This window comes from Catharus ustulatus, chromosome 10, assembly GCF_009819885.2.
Source record: "Catharus ustulatus isolate bCatUst1 chromosome 10, bCatUst1.pri.v2, whole genome shotgun sequence".
Classification (NCBI taxonomy): Eukaryota; Metazoa; Chordata; class Aves; order Passeriformes; family Turdidae; genus Catharus; species Catharus ustulatus.
This window is the reverse complement of record NC_046230.1, coordinates 16,692,693-16,714,794: the sequence shown is the minus strand read 5'-3', so window position 1 is coordinate 16,714,794 and position 22,102 is coordinate 16,692,693. Positions and strand designations below refer to the sequence as shown.

Below are 22,102 nucleotides of genomic sequence, written 5' to 3'. Positions count from 1 at the left end.
AACAGAAGCAGAGTCCCGAGCAGCGACGCATGACCATGCTCACAGCAGCACCAGCTCCCTGTCCCCATGCTCAGGGAGGGCCAGGGGAGCAGAGCTGAGGGAGCTATGGGTGTACAGGATGTGTGCATCCATCTGCCACAGGGATGGATCCATGGTCATGCCAGGGCAATGGCATGTCCCTTCCTCACTGTGTAGGGCCGGGTCTCTCCTCTGAAGCCACCAGGTCTGGAGCAGAGTAGCCTCAAGGTACCACCACTATCAATGGATCTGGAGAGTTTGGGCACCAAGATCCTCCTCCACCTCATCCCAAGATCCCTTCCTGATACTGCTAGAAGGCAGCACTGCAGGAAACCCAGCTAAGGGCTCTGATACCCACTTGGAGGGAGGAGTGAGCACTGACACCAGCTCTGGGACCCCACAGGAGCCACCCCTCCACTCCCGCACCTGCTCCCGGCTGTCTGCGGCGGAGGCACCCGGTTGCACAACACCCTCACGTGGGTGGGGGCGACGCCGGTCCCGCCACTCCCTGCCCGGGCATGAGTCAGCCGGAGCCGCGGGGCACCGGGCAAAGGGGACCCGGCTGCGGGGGGCTTCCCTGCAGGCAAGCACTGCCCACTCAGGGCAGGCAAAACCATGCCCAGCCTTCAGGCATTGGGACCGGGGGTGGGATATACTGTGACTAACTCCAGTACCCCTGAATGGGGAGAACTTTGCACCCTAAAGCAGCCTGGGAGGACTCAGCAGGAGTTTTTATACGTGCACAGCCTCCTGGGGATCCTGGGGATCCCCAGAGTCTGTGCAACCCCTCCTGACCTTCATCCCACAGTGGATCCCAAGGGTCACAGTCCCAGCTGCCTACAGGGAGGAACCAGCACCCACCGAGATGTGGCCTGTCCCTGTGTGTCAGCAGGGATAAACCTGGGAGACGGCCATAGGCACCCTCCTCATATCCATAGAATATTTTTATATATATACATAATATATATATATTAAAATTACATTTCTCTTTACAAAAACAATTCAACAAGGGGCCAGGGGATGGAGCCCATTGCCAAGGTCAGGGCACAAGCACCCTGGAAAGTCTGTGGCGCTAGGCAGGGTCCCTTTTGGGGTGTCTTCACCCTCAAGTGAGGGCTCAGTCCAGAGTCCTGCAGCAGGTTGCGTGGGTGGAGGTGGCAGGACTGGCCCCGTGGCAAGATGCCTGCTCTGGATCCGACACCGCTCGCCCCATCCCTGCTGTCACCACCTGTAAGAAGACAGGACACAAACTCAGGAGGGGTGACAGTGCCAGTCTGCCCAGAGGAGTGTGGCATAGAGAACTGCCCCCCACCAAAACACTGATGTCCCTACTTCTGGCGGGTGGCGCTGTAGGGATCGAGGAGGTGGGAGCTGGCCTGTGCCAGGTTCCAGTCGAACATCTCCAGCACCCGCTGGCACTCACCACGGGACTTCAGCCCCAGGCAGAAGAGCTGCTCCACCTGCAAGGGGACATGGCATGGCCAGAGGGGTGACAGGGGTGCCACCACTCTTGCTGGAGCTGGGACGAGGGAACAGGGGTGTGCTGTACCTTCAGGTACTGGATAGCCCGTTGGATGCTCCAGCCATGGCTCTGTAGGGCTGCCTGGCACTCCTCAGTGGTCACACCATGCACTGTGTCCTGCACCTGGGGGGGAGCTTGTAGTCACTGTCTGCTGCCAGCCTTGGGCAGCAAGAAGCCTGTGACTGAAGCAGAGGACCACCGGGCTGCCCCCATCCCTGGTTGTGTCTTCAGGGAGCACTATGAACCTGGAGTTGGGATCATTCTCATCCTCAGGACCTAAAATCTCTCCTGGGCTTGGGTGGGCCACAGTATCCCCAGCCTAGAGAGACCAAAGGGACCACAGCAGCAGCCACTTCCCTCTCCCCAGGGCCTTCAATTCCCATTTTGACACTGCAGTGACATTTATGTCCCCCTGCACTTCTGGGGCTTTCTTGTAGCCAGTCCCCTGGGGTTGAACTTGCAGAAACTGAGGCACAGGGTGGGGAAAGCTCTTGCCCAAGTGAGCCCATGGCTACTCTTGCCCATGTGAGCCCACTCTTCATAGATGCTGGGGGATTACACTTACCAGCCGGATCTTGTCGGCAGGACGGCAAACATCTGGCCCATCGTAAACAATCTTCTGGAGGCTGCAGGAGGCTTTCACCAGGCACTTGGGCCCAGGGTTGCTGTTGTTGGAGGAAAAGTTGGCCTTGCAGTCTGGCAATGGCTGCTGTACCATGGGACGGACGGTGGCTGTGGTGACCTGGCGGGACGCTGGAACCTCCTCGGGGCTTTTAGCCTCCTTGAAAAACTTCTCGTACTTGTCCAGGTAGGCAGGGCGCTCAGGCAGCAGGTAGTAGTGGGTGCTGCTGACCTTCTGCCCATCCTTCACGATGGGCAGAATGCAAGGTCCCTTGGAGCAGTCCTTGCCCTGCGCCTGGATGACCTTGGGGGTGGCATACTTAGGGTCAAGGGCAAAGCTCTGCGTGGTGGGCATGGGCTTCCCTGGTGAGGTGGAGAGGCAGGAGCAGAGGGCGGCACGTTGCTGGGGGGAGCCCACCTGCAGAGCCATGGGGCTGGGTGTCCGGGAAGTGGGCTGGGACAGTGGGTCCCGTGGGGGAATCTGGGGTGGCCGGTCTTCCTCGCCCCCCGAAGCTGGGGAAAGGTCCCCTGACCAGCGCCCAGGCTCATTGCGGCGAAGGGGCCGGGGCGGGATTGGAACACGGGGAGGGATCTGGGGCTTGTCATCAGCTGGTGCAGCCAGTCCCAAAGGGACGTTGAGCCTCTTCATACACTCCTGCTGCAGCTCCTCAAAGAGCTCAGTAGTCTGCGTCATGCTGGGCTGTTTGGTCTCCTTGGGGGGCAGGAAGAGGTTGTCCTCCAGTGCTGGTCCTCGATCACCCTCATCCACAAAGCCATAGTTGGTCTTGCCCCGCCGGCTCGGGGGGCTGGTGATAGAGCAGACCTCAATATCGTCCTCATCCTGTGCCACATCATCATAGGCAGGTGGTGGGGGCAATGGCCGGGCATCCCAGTCCACCACTGGTGTGGGGTGGAGAGGCCGAGGTAGAGCCCGTGTGGGGCTCTGTGGTGGGGTCTTGTCCAGCAAAGAGCAGGCCTCCATGGCCAGCTTGGCTAATGATGGGGCTGTCAGCTCCCCCACTGGAGAGGGGCTACCCTGGGGCACTTCCTCCCCAAAGTCAATGAGGGTCACCTCGCTGCTTGCCGGCCCCTCGCTTGCCAGCCGTCCGGGCTGCCGCTCGCCCACCTTGGTGCCCGGCACTCGTGCTGATGGCTTGATTGGCCGCAGGCCCTTCCCTGTGCCTGGCTTCTTCAGGCAGAGCTTCCGGAGACCCCCTGGCAGACCTTCCTCCTCCTCACTAACTGGGTCGTAGCAAGGCTCTAGAATGGGACAGAGAGGGATGGTGAGGGTCCCAGCAGTCATCCCTAGACTGCAAGAAGGGGCATCTGCATCTCCAAGCCCCCAAACCACCCCATAGTTTCAGCCCTCTTTGCTCCCAAGGCATACCAGAGTACCTGCCCCAGGACAGGCAGGTAAGAGAGAAAAGAAAGAGGGTGTGAAGAAGGGAGAGCAGCACACAAAGAAGCCCAACTTACTGGTGAGGAGGACCGTAGGCTGAGGTGGGCGTGGAGGAGGCTGCCCTGCAGAAGAGAGAACCCAAGAGAAGGGGAAGCATAGGATGAACACAGAAGCAGCAGCCGGGGTGCTTGTTAATGAGGTGCATACTTTGTTACGTCCCCCTTCACTGGTGGGGCATGTGGAGGATGCTGGTGGGAAGCCCCCCCAAGGAAAAGCTAGGTTTATGGGGACTGGGGCATACGCACAGCATCCGAGTTCCCTCCTGTGGCAGCTCTGCTGAGATCCCCCGAACTGGGGAGCCCAGCTGTGTGAGGCTGGGAGGGAACAAGGGACTCGGACGAAGGGCAGCAGGGCAGAGTCCAGCCAGGCAGAGCCACCAGCCGGCCACGCTGCTGGCAGTGACCTATGGCCAGGTGACAACACGCCCCATCACCCCAGCTCCCCCTGCTCTGCAAAAAGCAAGTGCCAGCAGAGAGACAGAAAGGAGAGGATCCAGCCCATCACCCCGGCAGCAGGGCACAGAGATGGGGGCTTTGCACAGTTGATGGGCAGGAGGAAGGAGAAAAGCCACTCACTTTTAGCCCTCCCTGGAAGCTGTGTAGGTCTGGCAGCACTCGGGTCCACACCTAAAATATCAGGAGGGTCCATGGGATTTCCCAGGTACAGCCTGTGAGGAGAGAAGAGAGTGCCTGGGAGTCAGCAGGGGCCACGTGGGACCCCTCACTCCCCAGGCTTGTGCCTTGAAACACCCCACAGCTCCTCCACCACACAACTATGCCAGGCGAGTACCATTCCTGTGAGCGCTGGGGCAACACACCCCAGAGGCCTCCAGTGCTGTGGCGAGAGCCTGGTGCCATCCCAGTATCATCCCACCCACCTCCGGCTCCGCGTGCATCTGTGGCTGCCTGTGCTGTGCCCAGGGGACTGCAAGCAGGGCACTGTGTCCAGGGCACTTGTGCAGCGTGTGCTGCCCAGGACAACCCTCCAGCACCGGGGCGATGCTGTGCCCAAGGCAGGATGCCCCGGCACCGTGTGCCGGTGGGTGCCGGGAGCCCGGGCGAGCCGTCGCAAGCCAGGGAGCCGGCGGGAGCCGGCGCAGCCCGAAGGCTTGGGCGTGTGCCGAGCTCGGTGCGTTCTCGGCAGCCCGGGCAGCACGTACCCAGCGCCCGTGCCCACGCAGTGGGGCGCGGGGAGGCCTGCCGGGGCACGAGCCAGATCCGCGCGCACGGCGCCTCGGTTCAGCCCTCCGAGGCCGCCGGCACAGCCCGTGACACAGGGTGCTGCGGAGGGGTCAGGCTGGGACTGAGAGCACCGGCAGAGCTGTCCCAGGCCTGGGATAACAAACAGGATCATCATCCCAGGGGATGGACTGAGCCTAGCGCAGGAGCTGGCCCTACCCACCAGGAGCTTTCCAGTTTTTGAAATTCTATCCTGTCCTCACCACACTGACCTCCCACATCTCTCCAGCCTAGCGCTGGGAGAGACCCCCATTTGCTCCCTGCCAAGGCGCTCCTGCTCACTGCTGCACAACCAATACCACCTGGCAGAGAGTATGTGGGACACTGGAACACAAGCACCCAGCCCCCCTTCCCCCCACCACAGTCCAGCCAGGTGTCTTCTGATAGAGCAGGATGGAGAAAAAATCATTTTGGTGGATATTTTTCATGTTTTGCTTTCCAAAAAGACTCATGCTGTTAGAAGCGTGGGGACAGGCTGCAAGTCGCGCACATTTAGCAGCCCTGGGACACCCCAAAAGTGTTTTGGGGTAATGTGGCCACCTCTGGGGTGGTGCTTACCGATGTCTCCCTGCCCCAGGACAGCCACAAAGGTCTCCCCCCTGGGACAGCCCCAAGCACAGCAGCCCCCCACATCCCTAAGCCCATTAGTAGGAAGAGGCAAGGAAGTTAGTCCAGTTGCAGGGATGCTACTCAGAGCCACCATTCCCAATAAAGCGGGGGCGGAAAGAGATGCTTCAGAGGGAGAGAGGGGGGCAGTAGCCAAGCCGCGTCTTGCTCCCGAGCCCAGTGGGCAGCGGGGAAGGGAGGGAGCAGGCAGAGGATGCAGAGAAGACAAAAAGTTTCTTACTCATCAATTTTATCGGGAAACCCCCAGCAGTGCTGCGGGTTGGTGTCTCCATGGCCTGTGTGGATGAAGCTGTTTTTAAGCGGCTGGCTGATGTCGTGGGCTGACAGCCCTGCCACCGAGGTCACCGTGTTTCGGGGAAATTGGCCAACTTTTAGGGTCCGTTTATTCTGACCCCGCCACCAGTAATTCTCGGCCCTAAGGAATAAAAAGGACCTTGTTACTGATGAGGGGATGGGAGGTTGACACGCGCCTGCCCCAGTGATGGGGAGGAGGCAATGTGACTTGCCCAAGTGCACGAAGGCAGGCAGTGACACAACCAGAAAGGGACCCTGGGTGCCCAGGATCCCAACCCTACACAGGCAGTACACTTTGGCTCCCACCCCACATGGTCCCTGCACCTGGTGGTGCTGGGAATGCAAGTAGTGGGGAACAAAGCTACATGCCTGTGTCCCAGAAGATACGCTCCTTCCTCCTCCTTGCTGCCTCAAGTTACACAGGATCCTTGGGGTGATGCCTGCACCAAGCTCTTTGTCACCAATCTCTCTGTGCCCCATCCACTAAAGGATGGCACAGGAACATGCCTAGTGTCTGATGGGGGCCCAGTGGAAGACAGTCATCTGTGGAGTCTTCCTTGTTCCCTTCCTACATTATCAATGAGCCCTGTGCAGGCTCGTATGGGCAGGGGGGGATTGGCAGAATGACAGGTGGTGGGCTTAGGCTGTCAGTCTTCCAGGAGCCACCTGAGTGGCCCAGGCCACCCTGGGGTACTGGTCCCCAGTGTGTCCCCGAAGAGCTGCCCAGGACGCAGCCACTTCTGAGGAGGATAAGGTGGTCATCTAGCCCAGAAGGATTGGTGGGGGGAAAAGGGATGGGGCAGGACAAGACATCCCAAGTGGGGTACCATTCCTAGCACTGTGCCAAATAAATGGCGGGGGGGCTCCAACCCTAAGCTACCCCCCTGCCTGTCAGGGCCCTCCACTCCCCATGGGCAGGGTGTGCTGTGGGCAGGGGGCAGGGGCAGTGTGGGTGCCAGCCTGGCGAGGCTGGCACAGGCCCCGCAGTTTCCTGGAGTCACCTGTGAGTCACCCCCGGCCACCAGCTCAGCCCTTTTCCTGTTTACCTTCCCGCTGCCGCCAGCCAGCCGCCTTACTCAGCGTCGGGACCCCTCGGCAGAGCCCCGGAGAGCCCAGCCGGTACCGGGCATCCTCCCTCACCCGCGGCAGGCAGGGGGAGGTGGGGGAACAGCCCCCTCCTCGCAAGGTCCCCTCCACTTGCCCTCCCTGTCCCCCTCACCGCCACATCCCGACGCAGGGATGCTGCAGCTCGGCCATCCCTCCACTCTCCCTCCTCCCAGCCTCGGTCCCACCGAACCCGAGCTCGGACCCCCGGCACAAACCCACTCCGGTGCTGCCCTGGTTCCTCTCCCCGCGACAGCCCCCTCCCACGAGCGGCTGGGTCCCCGGGGGGCTTTCAGGGAGGTCCCTGCCCCTGCCCACACACACGTACGCACAGCCGGCGCCCGCCGAACGACAGGTAGGGGCTTGAAAAGGGGTGGGGGGTGTTTACGGTGCCCCGGGCGGCCTCGGCAGGGCCGGATGCGGCCCCCGGCAGGAGGCACCCCCCTCCCTCCCGCCAGCTCTGCCCAGGCATCCCCACAAGCAGGCGGCTGCTGCCGGGGAAACTGAGGCACGGGGAGGGGGCTCCCCTCCGGGAGTACCGGCAGTCGGTGGGGCTTCTGCCACCCCCCGGCCGCTGAACCCACCGCGTGTGCCCTGAGCCCGCACCCCCAAAACCTACCCACGGGGGTCACCAAGGACCGGCGTCCCTCGGGGAAACTGAGGCAGGGGAAGCTGCGCCCCGGCTCTACTCCACTCCCGACAATTCCCGACCGACGGGCAAGCTCCAGCCCCTGTTCCTGCTACATCCTTCCGTCCGCGGCTCACCTGGGGCCGGCGGTGGGGCGAGGGGCGCGGACCCGCAGCCCGGCCGCGATGCAGCGGCAGGGACGATGTAGGCGCTCTGGCGCGGCCGCACCGCCCTCCGCCGCTCCTTCCCTCCCTCCGCCGACGCTGCTTCCCCTCCCCTCCCCTCCCTGCAATTAAACCGCCAGACCCTGGGCAAGAGTCATCCCCGCGGCGGCGGACCGGGAGCAGCCGGTCCCTGCAGACACACAAACCCGGCCTGATTCACCCCGGGTTCTGACTAACCGCGGGGAGCCGGCCCGGGGCGGGGGACAGGGAGGGACGGGGACAGAGCCCTCCTCCTCCTCCCCTCGGGGTTGGGAGGCTGCCTCTAGTGCGGGTACACCGAACTCCTTTGGGAGGTCCCCGCTCTCCCCCAGCTGGAAGGTGACAGGCACATCCTACGATAGGGATGCAGGGACTAAAGGGCCCCCCAGTCCAGTCCCAGGCCCCTGGGGTGGTGGCGGGGGTGGCTGTGCCCTGGCGTGGTCAGCAGGGACCAAGCAGCCACTGCACAGCGGGTTCTGCCAGCATGGTACCGAGTCCCACGGTGCCTCTCCCAGCCCGATGACAGCAGCACGTCTCCAGGTGCTGGCGGCACGTCCCCACCGCTATCAGCAGGGAGTGGCCCTGGGGCGTGCAGTTTCCCGGGGCACGGTGGGGTGAGTCAGCAGGGATGGTGCCAGCAGGGCTGTGGGCAGTGTGGGCAGGGCTGTGCCCCCCACACCGGGGTGGCCCCCACGATGCTGTGCTGCCCACAAACACACCAGCTCTGCCCTCCCGTGGGGTGCATGGCCAGGTGTGCTGGGGGCAGAGTCACCCCTTTCCCTCCCTGTTTCCCACAGCTCTGCCAGTGCCCACAGTCTCCCCACTCCCTATCCCGATGTAGGCTGGCAGGCAGTCCATTCCCCCCTCTACAGTACCTGCCACCCTCCCATGCAGTACCTGCCCTCAATGACTGTGATGATGTCGTTCATCTGGATGTGCAGCTTGTCCGGTTCCTCAAAGTCCTGCAGTGCTCTCATGTCGGTGGGCTGAGCCTGGGGGAGAGGTGGGTGAGGATAGGAGATGCAGCCCCCCACGTCCATCCTCTTTTGAGGCCAGGCCCAGCCCCAAGGAGGGCAGAGAGGCCCCAAAAAGGGACAAGAGACATCATCACCAGCCGCTCCTCAGCTGTCACATCCCTGGGGTGTGTGATGGCAAGGCAGCAACCAAGTGCTTCCTGCTGTGACCATGTCACCACCCTCCACCTCCCGGCCTGCAGGGCTGCCTGGCCCCAGCTCCCCCATGTCACCTCCCACCTTGGCAATATTCTTAGCTCTATCCATGCTTGAGCAGAGCTAGCGGGACAGGGTGCAGGGGCTCCTGTCCCACTCCCGACTCACCCACCTCCACCAAGAAGTCTCGCAAGGCCACGAAGGTGGGTCGGTCCTCAGGCTTGTGCGCCCAGCACTGCAGCATGACATTGTAGATGTCCTGGGGACAGTCCTCAGGCCTTGGCAGCCGCTCACCCTCTTTGTCTATCTTGTGCAGGATCTGTTGGACAGGGTGTGCTGTCAGGGTGTCCCAGATCCCCCTCAGCACCAGCAGGGTGAGGCGAGGGGGCAGGTCCCTGCTGTACATCTACCTGGCTGCCATTGAGGCCAATCCAAGGCTCCTGACCATAGGTGAACATCTCCCAGAGAGTCACTCCGAACATCCAGGTGTCACTGGCATGGGAGAAGGTGCGTGTCTTCAGGCTCTCAGGAGCACACCTACAGGGGGAAGGACATGAGCATCAGAAGGCCATGGATGCTGCAACTCCAGGTCTCCCCCTCCCCAAGGCTCACCAGGCAAAGGGGACTTTGCGATGCTCCTGCATCACGTAGTGATCATCATTTTTGGGCAGTGCCCGCATCAGTCCGAAGTCTCCAATCTTGACGAGCTCATTGGAGGCCAGCAGGATGTTGCGGGCAGCCAGGTCACGGTGGATGAAGCGCTTGGACTCCAGGTAGGCCATGCCCTTGGCCACTTGGATGGCATACTGGCACAGGGTGGAGATGAGGAAATGGCCCTGGTTCTTCCGCAGGCGGTCCAGGAGGGAGCCCAGTGGGGCCAGCTCTGTCACCTGGGCCACGGGATGAGGACAGCAAGCAGGTCAGTTCAGGGCCACCCCAGCTGGGCTGGTTTCCAGCCCTCTTATGCCCCACTGGGGATGCCAGCAGAGGACCTGGGGTACAGACCCAGCCTGGCTTTGCTCATGCCATCATGTGGGAGCCCCACATGGGGCAGTCATTGGGGTGGGCCCCAGATCCCACACTCACCATCTTCATGGGGTGGGAGAGCACCACGCCATACAGGCGGATGAGGTTCCTGTGGTCCAGGGAGTGCATGGCATTCACCTCCCGGATGAAGTCATCCAGTGCCTCTGGCTGGCTCAGCACATCTGTCTTGAGGCACTTCACTGCCACATTCAGCTACGGTCAAAGCAGGGATGAGCTCCAAACTGTCTTCCCCTGAGCATGGTCCCACTGCCTGGCTCCCCACCCCCACAGAACAGCCCCTCACCGTCTTGCCAGCAGGTGTGCACCACTCGCCGCGACGCACAACGCCGAAGGAGCCGTCACCCAGCTTCTCAAAGATGGAGAGGTCCCGCTCCCGCACAAGGCAGGTGAGGGAGTGCTGGCCCCCAGCTTCAGGAGGTGGTGGTGTGGGAGGCTTGCGGAAGGTACTCTGGGGCTGGGGCGGCAGATCTGACTCTGGGCGCTTCCCACTGAACACCTGTGGGACATGGAAAGGTGAAACGTGGGCATGGAAAGACACCAAGTCCTTGGGTCTGTAAGTGAGAAGTGCTGACACAACCCCTGTACACAGTGGAACCTAGTGATGACCCCTAACTGGTGATGACCCAGAGAAGGCTGGTTGTGGGAGAAGGCTCCATTCATCCTGCTGCCAGCACAATGAGCTGTGATTCCCATGGAGGGAAGTGGTTATTCCTCTTGCAGCAGCTCTGCAGTAGTCCTCCAGCAGCCACAGCAAACCAGGCCAGTAGCCAGAGGGCCCTGGGCACTCCTTGGCCAGGCTGAGGCCACACAATGTGCCTGGGCACAAAGCCAAGGGAAACCTCCAGCTTGGGCTGAGTGTGGTGACACATCCCTGCAGCAAAGTGGGCTTTGCAATGCGTGCTGGCTACCACCACTCAGAAGGGATGGGCTCTTCTCTCATCTCCCTCAGCTGGGACAGATGATGTGCTCCATGGGACAGGGTCCACCCCAGTCTCAATGCAGGGTGTGCATGGGCTGGGCCCAGCATGTGTCTGGGGTGGGAGGTGGCATCTCTGCTATTTGTTCTTTAATAGAAGTAGCCTTCTATTAAAAGCCCATTCTCATCATGTCCCAGCACAGACAAGTCATGCAGGGGAGAGGTCATGGCCCAGTGCCCAGATGGCAAACTGGGCTCTGCCAAACTCTGCTCTTCTGGGGTGCCAGGTGCCAGAGGTGCCAGCAGTACCAGCTTTGGATGGGATGGTATCAGGGCATATGTGAGCATCCCAAGGTCCCCTGTTACGGCGTGTCCCAGCCTGCAGGTACAAGGCTTTGTCCCCTCACTGTGAGGCAGCAGGGTGGGCAGCATCCTGTGCACCACTGCTACCCTCAGAGCTGTCTGGAGCAAGGCTCTCTGGTTCACTCACTGCAAACAAGTTTCCTGACAAAGAGGCAAATAACATGAGGGGAATTAATTTTCCAAGTGCTGGGGAAACAGGGCTGTCCTTTGCTGGGAAGTGACCCAGGAGCCTGAGGGGGACTGGGCCGCACACTGGAGGGGCATGGATGGCAGGTGCTTCTGCCCATTTCCCTGTCAGCCTCCAGGGATGTGGGGGAGCCAGGCACCCTGAAAGGGTACAGGGAGGGGTCCAGCTCTTCCTGTCTGCCTCGGTTTCTCTGCCACACCTGTCCGTCTCCCATCCCTACCTTGCTCATCCAGGATTTCCGCTTGCACATGGCTTTCCTCCGCTTCACTGCCTCCCACAGCCGCCGCTGGCCTGCAGGACACAGGGACACAGTGACTGTCACAAGCCAGTCAGGGTAGAGCTCCCCTCCAGCCCCATGTGCTCCTGTGGGCTTCCCAAAAGATGCTCCACATGCAGCCGGGGTAAGGTGAGAGGTTTGGGGGGGATGTACACACCGGGGCGTCCCATGCCGATCTTCTCCAGATCCTCATTTTTGACGTACTCGAAGTGGGAGAGGCGTGTGACGTTGAGCTCGTCTCGGATGCGCAGGAAGTACTGCTGCAGCTGCAGCTCGGTGAGCAGCTCCAGCAGCCAGTCCGTGCCCTCCTCCGCCTGCATGCTACAGCTCAGCCTCTGCTGGGACACAATATTGGGTTGGGGCAACCCTATTCCACTTCCCTCTGCCCTATTCCCACTGGGGAGTCACCCAGAGGAGCTCAGAACCAAGGCTGGGGTGCTGCTGTGAGGGATACTAGTGGAGTCATGTCCTGTCACCACCTCTTTTGGGGAGAGGCACCCTAATCAGCAGGATCCTCAGAGATAGGAAGGGACCTCCAGTCTGCCCTGTCCTGCTCACAGAAACACCAACCCACCCCTCCATTCCAGCAACCCTGGTCAGGGGGTCCAAGGAAACAGGGGGAGGCAGAAACTCAGGACAGATATGCCTCCTCAATTCCCTGTGCTCAGATGGAAGAGCTGAGCAGGGAGCTGACAGCTGTCCCAAGCAGGGACACCCAGCTTGGCCCCCTGGCATGCCCACACGCTCGGCTGAGCTGTAGTACAGACTGACACTGACTCTCCTCTGCCATGGGTGGTGGTACCTCACTGGGCAGACCCAGGGAGGGGGCAGACAAAACATCTGGGCCTCTGGAGGGTCCTGTTTGCTCCAGCACTGAGGTACAGGACACCCCGGTGCTGCTGGCATCAGCCCCCAGCTGTGCCAGGACACAGAGAAGGGCTGGAGCCCCACATTCCCCACCCCTGCCAGTTGTCCTGGCTCTCCCCACTTTAACCACCACCTTTCTGGAAATGACATGGCTCTGCCTCCTCCTGCTGAGAGTGGGTGGGAGGTTGGGACCCGCCATCCCAGCTCCACAGGGCGGCAGCCCCCTCCATCCTCTCCTCTTCCCTGGGAGACGACATGGCCCCTGGCGTCTTCACCCGCCGTGCTCGGCTCCCTCGGCCGAGTCACCGCAATTACAATCCTCAGCACTGGGCTAAAAATACGGCGGGCGCGGCGAGCAGCTGGGCACGGGGGCGCACGGGGGCACGCAGGGCCACACGGGGCGAAGGGAGCTGCGGCTCCCCTGCCCGCAGGCGACGGGGACGGGGCCGGGTGACGGCCAGGGCAGGGTCTGCCCGGGGCGAGGGTCAGCACTTACTCGGTACAGGCGGAAGCGGGTGAGGAAGGGGAAGGATCGGTGCAAAGCCTGGAAGCGTCGCATCCTGCCTGGCTGCCAGCCCTTGGCACCGCTGATGTCCCTTCCCCGGTGCCGGCGTCCTACGGAGGAGCCCGCTCACTGCAGCCGCGGCACTCGCAGTCCCTTCATTTGCGCTACAGAGATGTCCCCTGGGCTCGACCGCCCCACAGACCCCCCTGGAGCGGGCAGGGGGTTCGGGCTGTCCGTCGGCCGGACGCGGGCTGTGGCTCTGCCCCTCCTTCCATCCGGCTCTCGATCCTCTGGCCGGCCGGCCGGCCCTCCCCTTCCCCAACGCAACGGGGCCGGGGCGGGGGGTGGCGGCAGGCAGGGCTGGGGGTCACTCCCCTGGCTGGAGCCGCTTTCCGGGGACCCCTCGCTGGCAGCGGGGTTCGGTCCCGGCCGCCTGCCCGCAGCGCTGCCCAGGAGGGTTATTTTCAGCCGGGCTGGGACGCGCGCCCAAGGGGCCGGGCTCCCATCAATGTCCCGCTTTCTCCCTTGTTCGGCGGTCGCCGGCAGCTGGGAGCCCGGACCCCCGCTCCCATTGCCATGGAAACTCGCCCCAGCCTTGGGAAACGCTCCCAGGCCTCAGTTTCCCCCCCAGGAAGCAGGGAGGGAGGGAGGCAGAAGAGACATCCGGCTCTCTGCTCCCCAACCGAGGCCACAGGCATGATGCCAGGGCGATGGGCACTGCGGGGGGAGTTTCTGGCTCGGGGAACATATCCGCTGCCCAGCTTCCAGACCCCACGGGGCTCTGCCGTGGGGCACCACCAACACCCTGGGGCTCGCTCCCCTTCCCTGGTGGGACTGGCACCCAACCCCAGCAGTGCTGTCCGCCCGCGGGCTCCCCAGGGAGAACAGCTGGCCATGCGGCAGCCACAGCGTGAGAGAGGAAAGACCCACAGCAACCTCTTGCCACAGCCCCCGCCTGCCTGGCCCCCCAAACCGTGGCCATTGCTGTGCCATGGGGGCAGCTAAGGGGGATTTAAGCGCATCCCCAGGAGGAGTCTCCGCTGGGGTTTCCACTGCTACTGGGATCCCAGCTGGCACCCGGCAGCAGAAGCACGGGGCACAACAAGCCCATTGACTGGGGACAACTGGGCACAGTGCCCTCGGCACCAACCTCTGCCACGCGCCAGCTTCCCCCGTCCCAGCTCAGGGGACACCAGGGGTGGGGGGGTGCCCTGCCTTGACAGAGCATCACCCTCATAATGCAGAAATGGCACCCACTGCGACTGGAACCCAGTGCACTGCCTCCTGCACCCCCAAATCTCAGGTGAGGCTGCCCAGTTCAGTGCTCACATCGGGAGTACAGGTTCCCAAAAATGAACGGGGAACCCAGCTTTGCACATCATGCCAGCGGAGGTTCCGTGCCTCAGTTTCCCTCTCTGTGATAGATCCACATACACAAGGACTGATTCTGCAAGCTGCACTCTTGCGTTGGACAAGGAGTCCTGCCAGTCCTCCCATCCTGAGGTGGGGAGGTCACAAATCCCCTAGACCCGCTGCACAGGCGCTGCTCGGCCCTCGGTGCGCTGCACGCCCCTGCCATGCACACCCATCCCTGCAGCGCCAGGGATGCACCCTACGTGCACCCCGGCTCATGCATGGTGCGTGGTGAGGACGCTCACGTGCACCCCAGGACCACACAGGAGCAATCCCCCCGCGTGCCTCCCGCCACCTGCACAACCGCAGCCGCCCCCCACGCACGTCCCCTCCGCACCCCGCGGCTGCCGCCCTGCCCGGCCGCACGTGCGCAAACACCGCGGCACCGCCGCCGGCTCCGTCCTGCTCCCGCCTCCGCCCGACGCGCACCTGGAGCCGCCTGCCCCCTGCGCGCCCACGGGTGCCCACCCCCGCCGTGGCATGCTCGTCGCCTCCGCGCTTGCCTGACAGCGCACATACCTGGGCGAGCTGGCATGTGGGGGGGTCAGCCCTGCCACCTTTCCCCCTTCCCTCCTCCCCATTACATCTGTCCTTAATGACACCACAATACCTGTCCTACACCTCAAGCCCCCTGCACCTACACATTCCCCACATCCATGCAAAGCCTGACATCCCCCAGGAGTACCCCCATGTGGGGACGGCAGCCTGCGGAGCCACCGTCTGGTTGCGGCACTGTAGCTGGGGGACGGTATCCTGTGCTGGGCACCGTGCTCCCCCTCCACGAGCTGTGGCGGGCTTGGCTGAGCCTTGCTGCCTCTCACCATTCCCCTATGCCTGTTTCCCCAGCAAGAAGCAGCAGGCAGTCCCCGTCCCCCCCCCCATGGGTCAGGATGGAAGCACAGTCGAGCAAGGGGGGAGGGGGTGTCATGCTGCCCGGGATGCTGTGGGGTACAGCACATTCCAAAGGGGAGATGCCATGCAAGGACCCCCTATGCTCCATGTCAGCTGCCAACGCATGCTCATCCTGGGGCCATCAAGCTCAGCCAGGTGTCCTCCGCTGCTCCCCTCTACCGATTCCCCCCACTGACCCGCCGGCACGGCATGCCCGGGGCGATGTCCTGCCGGGGGGGTGGCGTGGGGCGCCGGCTGCCCAGCCGCAGGGCCCGCTGCCCGGTGCTGTCCGAGAAGCTGTGGGGCAGGGGGCCGTGCACTTCCTCCTCCTCCTCGGCGCTGCTCAAGCGCTGGTAGTCGCATCTCTCGCCCATGGTTGAGGCGGCGGCTGCGGCGCAGCGGCGAGCGGGGGGCTCTGCGGAGACGCCCGCGTCTGCCTGGGGGCGGCGAGGGCTGGAGCCGGGTTTGGGATCACATGGCAGAAAGTTGCTGCAGTTCCGGAAAACAGCGAGAGGGTGAAGGTGACCGCGACAGCAATGGTGGGGGTTGGGGGGGGAGGATGGATGGAGGGATGCAGACGAAAAGGGAAAAGAGAAGGGGGGCAGCCCCTTGAGCGCTTGTCCTCACCCCAATCCCAGCCTGGCACCACTGTCTTCCTCCCGGCGCGGCAGCCCAGCCGCCCACCTTCTGTCCCTGCTCCGGCTCCTGAGTGGAGAGGTGGTGGCATCGCCGCCCGCGCCGCGCTCGCAGCCCCCTTCTCCCCGCACCCCGGCACGGTGCACCAAGCAGCCAGGCGGAGGAGGATGAGGGGGGACCATCGTCAAGGAACCGGGGCTCTATGGCAGGCAGGATGGGTAGGGAGGCACCTGCAGAGGGATGGGGTGCTCTGGCGCTGGCAGTATCCCCAGCATCCCTCCCGCTTCCCTGCGCAGGCAGAGGGGGATGGGATGCACCGGGAAGATGGCTGCTCCGCAGCGACCGGCAGCGCTGGCGCAAGCACGGCAGGGCTGGGACAGCAGCCAGGCCCCGGGGATGCCGCTGGGATGGGGGTCCGAAGGCCACGCCAGGATCAATCCTCTCCTCCCACGCCCTCGGAGAGAGATGGGGGTCTCCTAGACCTCTGCCACGCGCTGCTGCAGCTGGCACAGCCCCCAGCAGGAAGCCACCCCCTTGATGGGGACCCCCACACCTGCGCATCGCGATCGGCCTGTACCCCAATGCTGCCTGGCCACAGCCCCTCTCCAGCCTCTGGACCAGAGCTGCAAGCAGGTTGAAATCGGGGGATGGGGCTGCAGCCCCCTCAAAGACCGCTGAGACCTGCCTGTCTTTGGGGCACAGCAGAGTCCCCAGGGACCAACTTGCTCCTCATGCCAACGTCGCAGGGCATGATGCTCCATTCTGATCCCCAGAAGCGCCCCCATGACCCATCACTGTTCCCCCCACGGAGCCCTGAGAATCTGGTGTAGCCAAAAGAATGACACCAGGCTGTCAACGTGCCAAGGCAGGGGGCAAAGAACGTGTCCTGCGCCCCCTTCCCCTCTCCCTGCTCCGGAGAAACAAACACCCCCAGTCCCGGTGGGCATCTGCCCCATCTGAAGGGCCGGGCGGGGACAGCCCCTTGGCGACTCCTCCTGCCATACCACGGAGGTGAGCTCAGCCGTGGAGCCGAGGCGGGCCGAGCCTGCGGCGTGGGAGCAGCGAGCCGCCCCCGCGCACGGCCCGCCGGCGTCACCGCGCTGGCACGCCACAGGACGGTGACTGATGCACGTGCTATGCCACCTTCCCTCCGGAACCAGCCGCCCTGTGCTACCCCAAAACCCTCACCAGCCTGCCCAGTGCAGGCGATGCTGTGGGGATGAGTACGGACAGCCCGTCCCCACAGCCCTAGGCATGGATTTGGGTCACACACCCACACATCGGGTGCTCCTGGCCTGCCCAGGCTTAACTGACACCAAAATGATTAGGTACCCTACAAGGGGACAAATGGCATCGCGTCCTGCCAGCCTTGACTCACCTGCTTGCAATTCCCACCCTGCGGGGGGGTCCCACCACAATGACAACCACTGGATGGGGTGCACTGTCTTCTACCCTCCAGGGTGTGACAGTCACACAGAACACAAAGTCTCCCTTCCCTCTGTGGGAACACTGGTGCTCCCCAGCCCTCTGGGACACCACACTTGGCCCCACACCCCTGGGACCAGTACCACAGCATCCCCCACACCCACCACCCCTCATAGAGGGACCTAGAAATAGGTGGGTTCCTGAAATAAGCTTCCAGAGGGGGATGGGGTCCCCTACTCACCTCCATCACATCACCCTACTCACTGTCACAGCCCGCCTGCCACCTTCCTGCCACCTTCCTGGCAGCTGTGTCGCCTGGAAGTGATCTCACTGACTGCGGCGGCGGCAGCCGCACCGTCACCCCGGGCTGGCTTGTTCAGCCCTGGCAAGGCCCCGAGGGCGGCCCCAAATTGTGGTGACACACTCCCCGGCCTGGCTGCCACGGCGCAGGTGTGCAGACACGCACATATCCACGCGTACAAACACACCCCGCTCCACCAGAGGCACGGCTGCCGCCTGCATCCTGCCCACCCGTGGGATGCCGCTGCCACCCAGCACCTGGGGACCATCCCCAGCCCCTCACCGGGCTGTGCCACCCCACGTACCCCCATACCAGTGGGTGCTTTACCTCCCTCGGTGCTGGCACCTGATGCTGCTTGGTTGGCTGGATGGAGCAAGCAGGAGGTCTCTGGCGGCCAGCACGGAGGGCTGGTGACCCCCGTGGCAGGGGTGGCCGGGGAGGCCGAGGTGCCAGGTTCCTCCTCGCTGCCATCTCTGGGCTCCCAGAGCCTGGCCCCACGGCCTGATCCTGCCCCCCAGCACAGAGCATCCCCTGCTCTGAGCCCCTGCCTGCAGCAGTGGCTGTGTGGGAAGGAAAGACACAGGCATGTGGGGGGGCCCCACCATCCAGCACAACCCCAATCCCCTCCCTAAGCCTCTTTCCTCTGCTAAATCCGCTCCGCAGGTCGAGCTGGGGCGGGCTTAGCTTGTCTTGCACCTCCCAGCTCACTGGCATGGCAGCAATTGCTGACCCCATAACTGATCCTCACCTCAGCCCCAAGCTCTCCCACCAAGGCAGGGTCACAGTGCAGTGTTTTGGGGGACAAACACGCAAAGCAACAGTCCCTGGCACTCTCGTTGCTGGGGAGGTGGAGAGGGAAGCAGGTTTGGCATCACTGAGCTCTGGCATCATTGCCACAGCAGGGATCCTGTCACCTGCCCCAATGCAAGGCTGGTTTGTGCCTGCTGGTCCCCCACACTGATCTCACCTGGGTCACAGGGACAGCACTGTGGGGGTCCCTTTGCAGTGCCAGCCCCGCGAACTGGGCAGTGTGTGAGAGGGCAAAATGTCAGGGCTCAGGTGACACTGGTCACAGGGTCCCTCTGGGGTGAAGTGGGAGAGCTCAAAATGGGCCTCCCTGCTGGCACCCCTGTCTGTCCACCCCAGACTTCCTGGAGATTAAAGTATGGGAAGTCTCTCTGTAGCCAGAGTCATGACCCCCTCTGCCAAGGTAGCTGGAAGAGCCTTTGTGGACTCAACCCCATGTGAGCTTTGCCCCCAGTCCTGCCAGGGAAGGGGGGCACCAAGATACACTCTGAGCCCAGGGTCCAACTGGCCCTCCACCCCAGGGGTGCTCCACCCCAGAAGTACCCCTAATCTCCACCCCAGTACAGGACGTGTCCTTGGGCCAGGCTGCAGCTGGCACAAAACGAGTTTGTCAGGTCATCACATCCACACAGCAGCATCTCCCCTTTTGGCTGAGAGCAGGCGAGTTGGGACCTCTGAGAGGTGGGAGGAGGGGGATGAAGGCTCAATCCCCACAGTTCCCCAATACCAGAGCAGCACAGCATCCTGGCCAGACCATTCAGTATTTGACAGTCATTAGCACTAACTGACAGCACCCTAATTAGCCAGGCTGTAGCTCGAGCAGTGGCCCTCCCCCAGGGCTGCTCAGCAAAGGGATGGAACAAGACTTTCTCCTAAGTTTTCCTCTCCTGGTAGCGGCTGTGCATGAAGCACAGCCTCCTCGTGTACCCCAAAACTCATACAAGTGGGCAATGCCCCTCAGGATGCTTTGCCCCTGTCAGCTACCATCCCTCATGGACACAGCTGAAGTCAAAACCCAGGTGGCTCCAGGGGCAGGATGGGACCTCTCGGGTGGGAAATTGAGGCACAGTGTCAAGTCTAGCCTGCAGTTGGTTAGGACAGGGCTCGGCTACAAGCTCACAGTAGTTCATGGTTCCCATGGGGGCTCCTCTTCTGGTTATGAGGGCCCCTTGCCCCAGGGAGGCTGAGTCACAGTGGGACAGCAGGTTGGCAGCAGCCCGAGGAGGAGGAAGGCATCGCCAGCCCCCCCAGCCATACCCACTACACCCCACCCTGCACTAACAAATACCTGGCTAACGAGGCTCCGGTAGCTCCAGGGGTTGGTAACAGGTTGCACAGCCTGCACAGCCCCCACCCTGCACCCCCAGGCCTCGGCGCGGCCCGACGGGGGATGAGGAAGCTGCTTCTACCCCCCCACTCCCTGCGGGGACCAGCGGGCTCGGGGCTGGCAGTGGGAGCAGGGCTGCAGCTGAGGATGGCTGCACAGACCCGGGGTCCGTCCTGGACCCTCCTCCTAACGAGGTGCCTGATAGCACAGACCTGCTCAAAGACACCCCACGAGACAGGTCCTGTTTTTAGGAGACTTCTGCAAAGCCCGGAGCCCAAAAACTTTGTTCAAACCTTTGCCCTGAGCCTGCTCAATGAACGGCCGAGTAAGAGGGGGGAATGCACAACCTCCAGAGCCCACAGCAGCTGGCAAGAGGGACACCTTTGCAGGGTGTTCAGCCGGTGCTGGAGCCCAGCAGCACCGGGACATCCCGGTGTTCCCGCTGCACCAAGCGGCCCCAGGGAGGCGAGGGTGTGGGGAAGTGCCAGCGCCAGGCTCTGCCCCAGCCTGTCCTGCCCAGACAGCCCAGCCCCAGCACTGCTGCCAGAGACACTGTCCCTGCCTGGCCTCCTCTGGCCACCTCCAAACCTCCTCCCCAGCTGCTGCTTCAGAGTGGGCAAGTGGGGGATCATGCTGGGAGAAGCTGAGCAGGATTTGCCTGGCATGGTGGGATCCTTGTCTGGACTGTCAGCACCACCTTACCAAGTGTAACTTAAATTTTTTATTAAAAAAAGCAAAACCAACAAAGACCAAAAGTACCCAACAGTCCCGGACTGTTCAGAGAAAAACTGCCACAACACGGCTGGACAGAGCCAAGGTGCAGCATGCTGGGCCGGCGGTCAGAGGCTCCCCGCACCTCACCTCGCCGCAGTACAGCACCCCGAGGCGCGAGGCTGGCCCCAGAGGACAAGGATCCTCTGTTCAGTGCCACAGCTCCCACGAGCCCGGGAAGAGGAAGACCAAAGCTGCCTTTTCTCCAGGAAAAAAAAAAAAAAAAAAAAAAAGCCTTCCCCCAGCTTCCGCTGTGGTTTAGGAGAGTTCAAGGGCACCAGGCACCCACTCACACCAGACCCTGCTGCCTGCTCTGCCCTGGCAGCTGGAGCAGGAGGTCGGGCATGCAGCCGGCCGGGACTGAGCAGTCCCGCAGTGCCTGGGCACGAGGGCAGCACCGCAGCTCGCAGTACGGCGGGGCACGGTGCCAACACAGCGGCACACTTAGATGTCACCAGAGCAGCAGCACAGTGCCAAGCCCCGAACCCCCCCAGCCCCTCGCAGCACCCCCAAGCACGGGGTCGCGTCTCGTTCCTTACCTGTGCGCTCACCACCACTGCCACCGCATCCTGCGCCGGGTCTGCAGCGTCACCGGAGGGCGAGGACGGGCACGGCGGCACTCCAGACAGCCAGCATGCCAGGCGGGACGAGCCCGCACACCTGCCGGGGCGGGGTGCGACGATCGACGCCGGAGACGTCCGGGATCACCGCCGGGGCACCGGGCACGGGCTGCGGCCTCACACCCGGGCGGACCTCCTGCGGCTCGGGCGCTGTGCCGGCGTCCGCGGGCCGGGGTTGCCGCCGGGGTGCTCCTGCTCCCCCGGGTAGAGCTCGCCCTCCTCCTGCACTCCGCCCCGGGCCTCTCCCTCCTCCTGCCGGCCCCGCCGCACCCACCAGCGGGCGCGGGCCGGGGGGCTCGCCGCGTCCCGCCGGCCCCCGCCGCGCTCCTGCTGCGCCCGCCGGGCCAGGCCCTGCTCCTGCCGGACCTTGGGGCCGTGCTCCTGCACGCCCCGCACCGCGCCCCGCGCCCGCCGCGCCCCGGGGCTGCCGCCCGCCGCCGCCTCCTCAGCGCCCCGCGCCCGCCGCCGAGCCCGCGCCGCCCCGCGCTCCCGGGGCCGCCGCGGCTCCGCGCCCGGCTTGGGGCTGCCGAGGGCGGGGACGGGCCCGGGCCGCTCGCCCCACTCCTGCAGGCTCGTCCGCTCGCCCAGCGGCACCCAGTGCCACCGGCCCGGCCCCACGCCGCCTCTCGGTTCCCCGCCGCCCGCCACCAGCTCCTGGCCGCGGGGCAGCGCCCCCAGCCCCGCCTCCTGCACGCCGCGAGTGAAGCCCCCCTGCTCCTGCACGCCCGGGGCCACCCCGCCGCCCTCCGGCACCGCCGGGCTCAACCCCCCGCCCTCCGGCACCCCCGGCGCCCCGCTCGCCCCCTGCCCCCGGATGGTGCACGCGGTGCGGGCCCCGCCCCGGCCCCGCACGCTGGGGAAGCCCC

The 22,102-nt window shown here is 63.7% G+C and overlaps 1 protein-coding gene across 7 annotated transcripts; it reads right to left on the bottom strand.

Moving 5' to 3' along the window:
- Positions 1-944: 944 nt before the first annotated feature.
- On the bottom strand, positions 945-21,389 carry TNK2 (tyrosine kinase non receptor 2). 7 transcript variants are annotated; one of them, XM_033068415.2, is made up of 18 exons: positions 21,156-21,389; positions 15,977-16,215; positions 15,547-15,838; positions 11,831-12,008; positions 11,617-11,687; positions 10,214-10,426; positions 9,970-10,122; positions 9,496-9,773; positions 9,294-9,420; positions 9,056-9,202; positions 8,612-8,706; positions 5,706-5,900; positions 4,196-4,287; positions 3,638-3,682; positions 2,106-3,421; positions 1,568-1,663; positions 1,351-1,478; positions 1,154-1,246 (listed from the first exon to the last, which is right to left on the bottom strand). In XM_033068415.2, the coding sequence occupies exons 2-18, from the start codon at positions 16,165-16,167 to the stop codon at positions 1,240-1,242; spliced, it is 3,624 nt and encodes a 1,207-aa protein (XP_032924306.1). In that variant the 5' UTR covers positions 16,168-16,215; positions 21,156-21,389; the 3' UTR covers positions 1,154-1,239. The 7 variants fall into 7 exon arrangements, with proteins under 7 accessions (XP_032924307.1, XP_032924306.1, XP_042635532.1 ...); XM_042779598.1 differs by lacking the exon at positions 21,156-21,389 and having other exon boundaries at positions 15,977-16,250; XM_033068419.2 differs by lacking the exons at positions 15,547-15,838; positions 15,977-16,215.
- Between the last annotated feature and the right edge of the window lie 713 nt (positions 21,390-22,102).